The 13756-nt window shown below is 37.5% G+C and overlaps 1 protein-coding gene across 1 annotated transcript; it reads left to right on the top strand.

The window, feature by feature from the left end:
- Nucleotides 1-4430: 4430 nt before the first annotated feature.
- On the top strand, nt 4431-5477 carry LOC134378211 (trace amine-associated receptor 4-like). The gene has a single exon (XM_063097199.1). It carries the CDS (start codon nt 4431-4433, stop codon nt 5475-5477), a length of 1047 nt encoding a protein of 348 aa, XP_062953269.1.
- The last annotated feature ends 8279 nt before the right edge of the window (nt 5478-13756 follow it).

Below are 13756 nucleotides of genomic sequence, written 5' to 3'. Positions count from 1 at the left end.
GGCACAGAAAGAGAAATACCACATGTTCTCACTTATTGGAGGGAGCTAAAAATTAATATATAAATTCACACACACACACACACACACACACACACACACACACACAAACCGGGGGGGGGGAAGAAGATATAACAACCACAACTACTTGAAGTTGATACGACAAGCAAACAGAAAGGACATTATTGGGGGGTAGCGGGGTAGGGAGGAGGGAGCGAGGTTTTGGTGATGGGGAGCAATAATCAGCCACAATGTATATCGATAAAATAAAAATTAAAAAAAATAAAAATAAAAAAAAAATAAACCAAATCAGTCCTTCTCGAAGAAAAAAAAAAGTCTGCAGAATGTTTCATTGTTTGGAAGTATCATAATTCATTTAACTAGATCCCTACTGTATCTAATCTTTTGCTGTAACTAATAGTGTTTCAATAAATATCCGCATACATATTTCTTCCTGGGGGTGTATCAGTAAGTATCTTGAAGCTCAGTGTAGGAGACCAATGCACACTACTGGAAATACCTTCTCCTGTGGCCATGAAAATACCCACATGGTGATGGAAGTTTTCATTTTTCAAGTGGTTGTTTGGAAACATTGTTCTTTTTGCTTTTTTGTATGGACTAGGACCTTTATTTGGAAAACAACAGACTTAGAGAACTGCAATATGAAGGAATACCACTGACTTGTGCATGACTCCAGAAGGAAAAGATATAAACAAGTCAACATTTCACTAAGGATTAAAGAATTCACTGTTTGAGAACATTATCTAGCATTTGGTAATAAGTGAAGTGAGCATTTGTTGGATTTGAACTAAATCTTTTCCTTTCTTTCTCCCCTCCTTTTTTCCTTCTTTTCATTTTTTGTTCTTCCCTACCTTTGGCCTTGAGTGGGCCTAGTCCATGTGGTCCCTCCAGAGTCATAGTGATGATAGCACAGAACTGATCACCCTCCTGGAGCCAATTCTCTGGTGACTTAGTGCAATCTGTTTGCTGGCAGCACAGTGAAGGCTGTGTGAGCACACACTTGTCAAACACAGGACATGGGAGCGCAGCCTCAAGAGGCACATTTTGTGCATAAATACCGGTGACAGCACAGGCTGCCAGGAGCCTCCCTACGAGTGGGGCCTGAGTGCCTTTTCTAGAGGGAAATGAGTGGGGAGTAAAGGAAGGACAACAATGCTCATTGCCTGGTAAGAAACCATAGAACAACAGGTCATCCACCTTTCAGTGCTTTTACCCCCAGATCACCTCATTAGCCAAACATGCTCTGGTAACCCAGATGATAATATAGTAGGAGAGAAAAAATCAGATACATTAATTTTTTCTTTGTTTGTTTACTTCTCTTTTTTTTTTTATGTTGAAAGTGACCACACTTAAAATACTGATCTATAAAAAGAAAACTGTGTCATTTAAAAATAAATCACTAAGATTTTAAAGAGGCAATGATAGGAAGACCTAGAGCAGATCCTTCTCAAATATAATTCACAAATAATCTCCTATTCCTAAGAAATTATTGTATGTGTGAGATATATCAAAGTAAGATAAATTCATTATTTTCACAGAAATAGTCCCAGAAATGAACTGTTTGGGCTGTGTAGCCAGTGAAAGGAACAAAATCATGCCTGGATAAAGCAGTTCCTCTCCGATTCTTTTCCACTTATTTACATTACATTTTTGAGTTGTTGAATATTTTTCTCTTATTATTTAAGGAAAATACATATACGTTAATACTCTTTTAGGCATTTAATACTTGAGGAAAAAATGTTACATAACTCCTTTTTCATTTTTCATCAAAATTTTGGGGAAATTTTACATTTTCCAAATCATTGTTTAGAGTCCTTGTGTCTGTTTCATTAGTCTGGAATTTTTTCTCTTAAAGAATTAAATTTGAACGAAAAAAACTATACAATTCTTGCTCTTCTCCAGAATTGTTAGTGCATGTTTTTTTCTACCTCCTGAAAGAAATTAATAATTTTATATGCTTTCCTTAGGTGATTGTTTGCAATTTTGTAATTAATTTAGTCCTGTGTTGCTGATGCTTGGGAAAATGTTATTGGTGAAATGAGAAAAAGTTACAATGATAATGTCCCATGTTAAAGATGAGATGCCATAGAGGGTTTAACTTTATTTTATTGTATTAAAAAATTACCGAATGGATCTATTTTGCAGGTGAATCACCAAAAGAAGGGAATCTCTATTCTGTTAATTTTTAAATAACTTACAAAACCCCAACTCCATGCAACTTTATAACAACTTTCCTTTCCCAAAGCAGTAAGCCAGCAGTCATATTTGTATTTGCTTACTTCTTTTTGTAATTTTTGGCCAAGAGCTTAATATAGGAGTTTAAAATTATTCTTATCTTTGACGTTACCTTAACAACTCACCCATGTAATAGTTTTTAAAATAAATGTGTGTGTCTTACTCTATCTTATTGTCTTAATCTAACACTTAAATATTTAACTACTTCCCTAATATATGTAACTATGCAACAAACATGAGAAAGTATCACTAATTCCTAGATGTTGTTTTATTCCATGTCTTCCAAAAAAAAAAAAAAAAAAAGACAGAAATTCACTTTATAAACCTGGGAGGCTAAATTTTATCAATTCTTTCAAGGATTAGGTTTCCAAAAATGAAGCTTAAAACTTCAAAAATCATACAGTGAAGTACTGAGGAGTGTATTATTTTGTATGGGAAATGCTATGACTGCGGATCTCTAGTGACAAATGCTTAAGTAATTTTGTGATAACTGTTAACTACTTTTAAGATAATTTTTAAAAGAATTTAAAAAGAATGAAAGAAATTTTGTAAATCACAAAAGCAAAGAAGATAAAAGTCAGGATAGAGTTAACTTATTAAATAAGGTAATTTGGTGTTTAAGATTTTATTATTTTCAGTCACTTAGAGCTTAGGAACCAGAGTGAGAAGTAATCAGATATTTTGTGCTGTGTGTTCTGATGGATAATTTGTACTTTATAAAGGAGCTAAATAAGTCTCTGTCCTAATGTTTTATTTCTCTCTGGTTTTTTTTCTCAAGTTTACCTTAATTGCATGATATTTGGTTGTTACAACAAAAAATATCTAAAGAAAAGTGCTAATCTGAGAAATTAAATTACTATATACAGAGAAAATAAAATGTGCCATAATGGTTTCAAATAATATACCAGCATTGAAAATAATTGCTGAGCTATTGTAGCAAATAGTGGAAATATTATTTTCAAGGTTCTTGTATTCTCATTAATGTCTTTTTCAAGAAGTCTGGTGAGGATGTGCTTGTGAGTTCATTTTCCCAATGGACCAGTGAGTTTTAGCCTGTTCTCAGGCCAAAGTCTACTTCTCTGAACTGGCCTTAGATCTCTCAAAAGCTTGCCATTGGCTATCAGAATTATACATCCAGCCCAAGCACTGGAAAAACAAGTCAAGTTTATGTCATACTCTGGGTGAGTCATTCCCATTATTTTTACATTATAAGGACAACAGCATAAATGATATGCAAAATGATAGGTTAAACAATGAGCACTCATATATGTCACCTTTGTTACCAATGTAAGACTTGAAATCTATGGACAAGAGGATCTCACCCTTAATTTGAATTTATGAATGCAGTTACTAAATGAAATTGTTTTCATAACCCACAAGATTTATAGAATCTGTCATTTGCGGTATTCCCCCCCCCTTTTGAGATTATTCATGTATAACCTTGTATCCTTTAGCATTTTTAGTTTGCCATAATAATCCTCTGAATTCTAAAAACTACATTCTTCCCAGTGGAGAGAGAAAAGCTTCTCTAATTGAATAGTATGTAATAAGTGGCAAGGTCCAAAGCATCTGCAATTGCCTACAAAGAAATTAAAAAATAAAAGCAGCAACATGATCTTCAGAACATAATTATTGTTTAAGCTAAACATTAAGTAATAGTTCCACAGCTCTTGACAATTCTTGAGGGGCTTCTATCCAGAAAATAGGCTAATTTAAGTAGACAGAAAAAATTCTTGGTCTGCCTATGGATTTGGAATCCTGAGTAAAGTCTACACATTAGTGAGAGCGGAACGTGCATTTATGTGTGTTACTTAGATGCTGGGTGACTGAATATCAACTCTGTTTTCTTTGGACCTTTCCTATTCAAGGAGAGGTCTGTGGACTAACAGCATTGGCATCTCTTGAGAGCTTGTGAGAAATGCAGACTTTCAGCTCTTACCCCAGAATCAGAACCTGGGTTTTAAAAAGATCCCTAGGTAATTCATATGCATATGAAGGTTTGGAAAGTAGTGCTCCTGGGCAGTAGGGTGTTTAAACTTGCTTTAGAAATACAGGCTCGCTGAGCTTCTGGAACAAGTGGCCTTGCCAATGATTTTTACTGTTTTTCTTCTTTCTTTTACAGAAAGGAGAGGAACACAGTACTTTTGAAAAAGACTCATAGTCCCCCCAAGACAAAGATGATGAATTCACCAGACCTTCGGAACCCTCCAGAAGTACAATTTTGCTTTGATTTGGTTAACAATTCATGCCCTAGAAATGTGAGATCTGTGCCAAGTGTCTGTGCCATGTACGTGGTCATGATTGGGGCAATAGTGATGACCATGCTGGGCAACATGGTTGTGATCATTTCCATCACCCACTTCAAGCAGCTCCACTCCCCAACCAACTTCCTGATCCTCTCCATGGCCACCACTGATTTTTTGCTGAGCTGCGTGGTCATGCCCTTCAGTATGATCAGGTCCATCGAGTCCTGCTGGTACTTTGGAGACATCTTTTGCAAAATCCACAGCTGCTGTGACATCATGCTCTGCACCACCTCCATCTTTCACCTCTGCTTCATCTCAGTTGACCGCTACTATGCTGTTTGTGACCCTTTGCATTATGTCACCAAAATGACTATCCCTGTCATAGAGGTCTTTCTACTTCTCAGTTGGTCCATTCCCATCATTTTTGCCTTTGGCCTGGTATTCTCAGAATTAAACATCATTGGTGCAGAAGATTTTGTTGTGGCCATTGACTGCATGGGTTTGTGTGTGTTGATATTTAACAAGCTCTGGGGGTTGCTGGCCTCCTTTATAGCATTCTTTCTGCCTGGGACAGTGATGGTGGGGATTTATATACACATTTACGCAGTAGCCAGGAAGCATGCTAAGCAAATTGGCATTGGTCCTAGGAAGAAACTGGCTAGGCCAGAAAGCAAAATAAAGGCATCATCCAAACATGAAAGCAAGGCCACCAAGACTTTGAGCATAGTCATGGGGGTGTTTGTGTTGTGCTGGTTGCCCTTCTTTGTCTTGACAATCACAGACCCCTTCATTAATTTTACAACTCCTGAAGATTTGTACAATGTCTTCCTCTGGCTGGGTTATTTTAATTCCACTTTTAATCCCATTATATACGGCATGTCTTATCCTTGGTTTCGCAAGGCATTGTGGATGATTGTCACAGGAATGATCTTCCACCCTGACTCTTCCACCCTAAGCCTGTTTCCCTCACATACTTAGGCAATGTATCTCTTTCACTACAATTCTTTTCTGGTAGGGAATCTTGTATGCGCCTTCTTTGCAGTGGTAGGGGGCATGGATGGACTAGTTGAGTAGAAGCTTCTAGATGGTATAATGGACACCTAAAGTAAGAGTAATAAATCCAGCTTTCTGGTATACCAAGCTACCAGAGTGACTCATTTCTGGGCTTCTGGAGAAGGCATCGCCAATAAAAAGAAACTTTCCCAAGTCTTGCTGATTTTTGAATTTCTAAAATTGCAGACATAGAATTTCACTCCTCTGGCTTAAATAGAGATTTTATCACTTCAATTTGTAAATATCAAATGAGAAGACACAGTGGGTCTTATGATCACTGACAGCCACGTATAACTGAGTTTATCTGTATCTTTCTTAAGATTGTTCCTGCTTATTAGGGGAGTGGGAGAGGGCTTGAGTATCCTGGAAGCCCAAGTTATGAAGCATGTGAGTGACAGAGAAGGGGGAAAGGAAGTGGATAGTTGTAGTTCTAATTTTATTGGTTCTGACTTAAACCACTTTTCAGAAAAAATTAATGTGAGTTCCTCAGTATTTGATAAAATTGGACTGTCTTATTAAATGAGAAGAATGAATAAAGAAAGAGTTTAGGAAAATATTCTTTCTTTCTCCCAACACATAATTTTGATCTATGTTTATATGTAACCTGTGTGTATACATATAGAGATGTGCATGCATGTGTATATACTAATTATTCACCAAGGTTGAGGTTCATCCACAAGACCAACATCCTTTCCCCTCTGCAGAGTTTTAGGATACCATCTATCACCTCAATGAATGTCTCTTCTCCGTGTACTTTTCATCTTTCTCTTCTTCCTCCTACCTCATAAACTTATATCACCAAATTTTGTCACTTTTACAATCTTCTTTTCATCTTTTACACCATATTTCTGTCTCTCTAGTCCTGTGGTTCTCCCAACCAGTGGCAATTTTGCTCCTTGACATCATTGAACGATGTCTGGAGACATTTTTCATTGTTACCCTGTATGGGACATGCAACTGACATCAGGAAGGTAGAGGCCAAGAATGCTGCTAAACATCCTACTATGCGTAGGGCAGGCCCTTATAATAAGGGGTCATCTGGCCCCAAACTTCAATAATGCCATGGTTGAGAAACCCTGTTCTGATCTAATCTCACAGCTTCAATTACCATCTCTATTGTTCTCAAATATATTTATCTTCAGCCCTACCTTTTCCTCAGAGTTCTAGCCCCTTATTTCTTACTACCAGTGGAATACGTTTTTGAAAACTCCAACAAGATCTCAAACTCAACATACTCAACATCTTCTTTCTATGCCCACCCCACCATCCCCAAACCCTTCTCTCCTGACACCTGCTTTATACCAGAGCCATTGTGCACAGGTGTGTTGTTTCCTCATCTAGACTACAAGCTTCTTGTGTGAGAGACTATGTCCTGATATTATCCTTTTTTTTTTTCTCACAGTGTCTGGCTTGGTTCTCATGGGTCTTGATGACATGTGTACAATGTTGTATTGGGGAACTTGGGGACAGGGTCAGAAGAAACATTTGCAGTACCCAGCATGTAGTTACCATAGCCCCATAGTGAATTTCCTGAAGACAAAAACTAAGTCCTTCCCTTCCCTAATACTTCAATAGTGCAAGTGCTTTATAGAAAAGTTTGGTCATGTAGAAAACTTCTCGACTATTTTAGGGATTGACAGATTCTTGGGGAAATTTGTTAAATGGAGATGTTAGCTAGAAGGACACTTCCAACCCAGGAGAATATACCCACAAACTTAGGACCTATACATATATGTGTCTGGAGAAATTAATTTATCAACCTTTGCCAATTTTTACAGGAAATAGGTTGCTTCTTATAATAATAACTTTAAGAGAAAACATGTCATTATTACCATAGGTTTAATGTTAAGATTGCAAAGAGAAAACATATTACTATTACCATAGGTTTAATGTTATGTGTACTTTATTGCATATTAATTCTTGCAGCAATATCAGAATATTTGGTTAGCCAAACTCTCTTCATCCTCTGACCTAGTCAAATGACATCATGCCTCCATAGAGGGCATCTTGAACTGAGGTTTCTAATGTTCATGTACATAAATTCTTAATGTTTCTATGAACATTTTTGCATTTTTGAATCTGCCCTTGTTCCAGTATACTATTGAGAAATTACTCAATACTCCAAAATGCCTCTAATAACATCTGTATGTAGCTGGGAATTCCTAGCATTCTCTTGATCTATGTGTTCAGTTCGACATTTGTAGCTTCCCAAGGTCAGTATTTGTAAGTTGATAATTTAAATTATAGCATTTTTAGGTACTGAGATATTTCGGTGAATTACTCTTATTATCACAGGACAATATTTTAAATAAAAATTGGGTTCTGAGATGCTTAGCAGAATGCTGGTTTATTCTCTTCTGATTGTAGTAATTTAATCCTTTAGGATATTTCCTTTGCCCTAATCCTGAAGGCAACATTGAGAGGCCAAGATACTCCTTCTTTTTGAAGAGTCAAAGGAACAGGAGGCTTCAGGTCAAGTTAGATATCATTCCCAGTCTCTACGGGGCAGTAGACCACCTTATGATGACAGGAACAGCTTACAATTCACTTTCCATGGTGAGCTTCCCTTCCTCTTTGGGAATTCAACAAGGACCTAGGGACTCTGGAATCTGGGGGACTGAATAGGAAGGACAGCCATTCATTCAACACATACTCATTTTCTCATTTGATCCTGAAAATAACAACAAATAAGTGACAATATCAAGGAACTAGGGTCTGAGGCTACAGGGTGATTCTTCTTATATACCAGGATTTTCATTCACCCACTAGAACAGAGCTAAATAGAGGAGAAATCAAAGAGCCAGTAGAAGCTTCTTTTGCAGTCATAATGAGGCCTTATGTTAATGAAGAACTTTTACAATTTCCAAAGGGCATCCATGAATATTAGCCCAATTGTTTCTCACAACATCTCCACACGCTCTTCCTAGGCCAGTCCAAGGAGAAGTGAAGCGCCCCATTATTATCCTAACCCAACTTACCTCTTTCCAGGACTCATCCAGGTTGAACAGAGTAGCCATTTTATCTCAGGAAGATCATGACTGCTATGGACACCTTGTCATCTCTATTAAAAGATACTCAGTTCAATAAACATTTATTGAGTACCTACTATGTACCAAGTACTGCTTTGAATGCTTGTGGTTCAGAGATGAATAAAACTCAAACCCTGATTTAATAGGAGAGCATAGCCACTCAGTTACACTGCAGCATAGCGTGTGTTACAAAGAGTCTGACACGGGAAGCCACAGGAGCATGGAGGAGGAACATTTAGCCCAGTCTGGAATATAGAGGAGACTGCCTGCATTTTAGGCCTAAGGCATGTATCACCACGTTCAGTAAGGGAACCAGACCTTCTACTAGAGTTGGGGAAAAAGCTTCGGAAGTGGACTTGGAACATCAGAGAAGGGGTTTAAGCCAACTTCCTGAAGACTAGTGTGAGGGAACAGGATGGAGCAACACTTCCAGCCACTGAAATGGGAGCACAAAGATGGAGCTTCTGGAGAAGTCTGGAGTGAGCTGTTGCCTCTGGTTAGCTGCTGCTCCGTGGTCCTTATCCACGAACTTGATGGTGAACCTGGGACCACTGTTGCTCAGCAGTACGAGCAGTTAGAAAGAATTTCTGGGGGCAGAGGGGAGAGAAGTGAGGCTGAGTTGGAACCTGTCAGGTATCTATGTCTGTCTGTCATAGTATCTGCCTGCAAATACCTTCAGAATAAAGGCTGCAGCTTCTCTTCTGCTTTCCAAATCTCACATGTTCTTCCATCCTGGAATTAGATCCAGAAGGAGCTCTGGGGAAATGCAGTTCTCAGCTTAAGTTGACACAGCACAATTCATCACAGGAAACAAATGAGCAAAGGGAAAGCAGGATATTTTTGTAGGAATAGAATTAGTTCAGCCATGCAACATGGGAGGTGAAGCCACAAGGCTGTCAGGAGCTGGGTGGGGCCACCTGTGTACCCTGCTGAGAGGCTCGACTTCACCCACGCAGTGAGTGGGAGGCATTAAAATAGATAAAAGTTACTAATACTGGATTTTAACTTTTCTCCCTACCAAATCATAATGTTTTGGTTCTGATAGATGTATGAATGAAAAGATGCAAACTAAACAACTTGGTGTAAATATAATATATAATAAATACAATACTACCTTTCCAGGACTATTGCCAAGCTAGGAAGTGACTACATGTGACTTGTGTTAACTGCATGAGTCTCTCATTGCACACTGATAAAAATAATCCATGTGGGCCCTTGGATGGCCTTTGGGATAACAGACATTGCTTGTTTAGAGGAAGGAGAATGGAAGAAAAGATCCAGGAATAGGAACTGGCATCCTGGACAGTCTTTCTAGTGGTCTCACTTAAGGAGATATTGTGGGGTCCATTTCGTGAAAGCAGCCCAATCTTGCCCCTCAGTCTGTGTTGGTCAGGAAAAGATTATTTTTTTTAATCCCCATTATTTTATAGTTAACATTGTATAAAAATGATATTTGAATCTCCAGTTCTCAAACAGATTGATTGTCTAATTCCTTTTGTTTGTCTTTTACTCCTCGGTCCCTCACCTCAAAATTATGCTTCCCAAATCCCATCATTTCTTCTCAATGAATTCCTCTTCCCTTTCTTGCTCAACTAACAAGATCCTGGGGCACCAGAAGCTATTTGTAGACAAGAGGGAATAAAATTGTTGCAAAGATGGAAAGGTAGTTTTTCAAAACTTGCATCTTTTTGAGCTATAATACAGTGGAGAGGGCATGGGTTTTGGAGTAGGACAGACCTGAGCCCCAGCGTGACTAATACCTCAGTGAATGACCTTGGGCAATTTACTTTGCCTTTCTAGGCCTTCACGGCCTAATTTACAAAACAAGAACAATAATTGCTTTCTCTTTTGCAGTGGGGATCAGTGGGCTTTGCAAACAGATGGCATCCAATAAATTCTTAACACTATTAATTTTTTCTCTTAAAAGTCAGTTCTTCAAGAGGTAAGATTTTTCCACAGATCCTTATAAAAATGGAATAAAAGTTGTAAAGGCCTAGTAGGTCTTCTAAAGTATGTAACAAAGGATTGGGTTAAATAATAGATGTAAAACTTTTTATTTTCATTCAGAAATTTTGCTAATAGGTTTTTATCATGTTTAAATGTTATTTATAGTTCTAATTAGAAATGTAAAGTCTGCGTGAATGACTCAAAAGACAGATTATGAGGAACCAAGAACTATTCTGGCCTAATTTCTCTCAAAGGCAGGCAAAGGCTATCCAGAGACAATATGCTATGGCAAGCTAATTTCTGAACCTGAGTCAGGTATAACAGTTTGAGTTTTTACTAATAACACTTCCATCCGGCTTCACAATTTCAGGTTATCATAATTATTTCAGAGTCTCTTATAATCGATTTTGTTAAAGTTGCAGCAAATCTGAAAACAAATTTGATTTCTATAATTTGATAGTAGCACTCCTAACCATAACTGATAATTAAGTAATAATCCCTAATATTCTATGAAATCTTCTCAAATCCTTACAAATACCAAATTTTCCCCAAATATACATAAGTGCATTCAAAATTAGGAGGAGGTATGATTTGGGACTATTTTTTGGTCAGTAGTCTGGGGTACTCCTAGGGTGAATTTTGTCCACAGCTAACATTACAAAGTAGGTAAATTAACTGGCAAAGGGACCTGGGACAAAGCTCAATTTCTGAGCACACTTAAGACTCATTCTTCTTTCTTGGAGTGGAAATAAAGACCCTTTTGCCCTTTGGTAAAAATTATGCTTTTTAACATGCTTATAATGAAGAATAAAAGAAAAACTTCATGTACTGCAAATAGGTACAACAAAGACAACTAAAACCAACCAGAGTCAGCCACTGTCAGTTCTCTATCTCCTTGTAGACATGGACCCATAAAGCTGTACATGTTCAATTTTGCTTACCTGTTTTCTTGATGTCTGTCTTTTTTACTCAATAATATGTCGTGAATATATTGGTTAATAGCGACAGAACTATGTCATTAATTTCAGTGACTGCAAAATATCTTATCGCATGAATTGTACATAGTTTGTTTAATCCATCCTCTGATAAAAACATTCAGGTTATTTACATTTTCCATTACTATTAACAGTGTTTCATAGAATTTCTTTTAGCATACACCATATGTCCTGGTGTGGTCATTTCCCTGGAATACATTCCTTGAGTTGATACTGCTGGTTCCAAGGATTCATTATAACTATAGGATACGTATCACTCCCACCTCCGCCCCCTGTTCTAAAAAGGATTTAAGAATGGCTTATGTAAATGCATACAAAAGAAAGAAACACGACCAAGTTCAAATTTTTTAAAAAGCAAATTAAAAAAAAAAAGAAAAGAAAAAGTGGGAAACGAGACTAGGAAAGATAAGATGAAGACGCTGGAGCCAAGAATGGTTCAAGGCCATAGAAGTCAGTCAGATGAACCAGGTTCACAAATCCTGGCATCCTGACCTCCAGGCCAATGCCCTCTCCCTGAGTCTCACCGCCATCCTCTGTGTGCTTCCTCCTTGCTCTTTTGAAACCCCTTCCTGGATCCCACTACTCTTGTGCTACCTCTGGGGGCCACAGGCCCTCATGGCTGACACAACCTCTCCCAGAGCAGCAGCACAGCTTCTAAATTGGGTCGCTCCTCATGTCTCATAACAGATTTGGTACCTGGATGGTAGGAGAAAAACTGCTGATTAAAGTCACACTATTGAGTGATTTACTCATAGCATTTTTACAATATCAACTTATCTAGGGCATAATCAATTACATTCAGTATATGTTTCCTGTGTGACTAACATATACCAGGCACTGTGGTAGGAATCGAGTTATAGCGGTAAAGAAGACATAGTACCGCCTCTCATGAAGATTATACTTGATGGGGGACCAAAAGTAAACAAGGGCTGCTATAAAATCATCACAAGTCACAGAGCTTAAAAAGAACATCATGATGAATCTTGTGTGTGGGTCACAAACCTCCTCAAACCAAAGGGCTCATGATCAATTTTTCTCAAATATTTCTCATGTTGAGAGAAATGTACACGAATAATCCTAAAGTGGAAGAGATATATGGAACTCACTAGAAATAAAATAAAATATATAGCGACTATCCACAGACAAGAATGACTTTGTGACTATCTCAGAAATGGTGAGGAAAAAAAACACAGTGTCTTAGAATTTTATCTCTTATTATTGTCAGAGTAAGTGATCCTGTATTGAGAATGAAACTTAAACAACTGAGACTTGTGTATAGTACAAACTAGTCCCTTGATACTCCTCCACTGCTCTCTGTATCATGCCACACAGAGGAGTAGCTTCCACTGAGAGTATAAATCATTAACTGATTGCACATCTGTCCTCTGCTGATAGAAGAGAACTCTACGTTCCTTATTTCCACCTGCTACAAGAAAGACTTCTTCCCATGATGTGATTCCGATTCCAACCTGTGTAAGTAGCTTAGAAACCTTGACTTCAACTTATCAGAACTTGTTTAATAGTTCACAGACTAGTGTTAAGATAAATAAAATACTTTTTCATATCAGATAGTTATTTATTCCAAGATGTGTAAACACTGTGTGTTATCTTTAGAAAATATGCAGCCTGCAAAACTAAAACAGGGCGATTTTCCAATCTTTTAATTATTTCCCTGCTAAATTCTTCTCTTGGGAAAAGTTGACATGTAATTAAAGACCTTCATCTGCTGATTTTAATATCAACTTATGTAAATCTTAAAGGGAGGAGCTAGAATTTACTCCTTCCCCAAGTAATGACTTATTAACAAGAATTAATTGGTCACTTGGTTCAGACTCATCGCTTTAAATCTCTTTTTACATTTGACAAGTAACTTAAAATGGAACATTCTTAATTTTATACTACCTACCAAAAGATATTGGTTTTTCTTTGTGAGAACATTTTGCTTACGTCCTTCTTGTCTTTCCTTATGCATATGGCTACACTCATTTCAAAATACCTAATTACACAAACCAGGGCTAGCAGAAGTAACTTTTGTAAAATCTTGAATTTCGTGCTACATTTGATTTTCAGGGCACATTTGATTCAGTAATCAGGGAATTAGTACTAGGTTCTAAATTGTCTTTAGTTTTCCCCTTTTGATCTCACTTTCTGATTGTTCAGCAAAGAATTTTTTGTTGTTGTTGCTGGAGAAAGTGGCCAGTTCTCAGAGAGAGGAGCAAAGCAGAAACTGTAA

This window comes from Cynocephalus volans, chromosome 5 (genome assembly GCF_027409185.1).
Source record: "Cynocephalus volans isolate mCynVol1 chromosome 5, mCynVol1.pri, whole genome shotgun sequence".
Classification (NCBI taxonomy): Eukaryota; Metazoa; Chordata; class Mammalia; order Dermoptera; family Cynocephalidae; genus Cynocephalus; species Cynocephalus volans.
Note: the sequence above shows the minus strand (reverse complement) of the source record. Positions and strands in the feature narration are given on the sequence as shown.

Coding starts and splice junctions, on each gene's coding strand:
- LOC134378211 (XM_063097199.1), top strand. CDS start 4,431: ATGATGAATTCACCAGACCTTCGGAACCCTCCAGAAGTACAATTTTGC.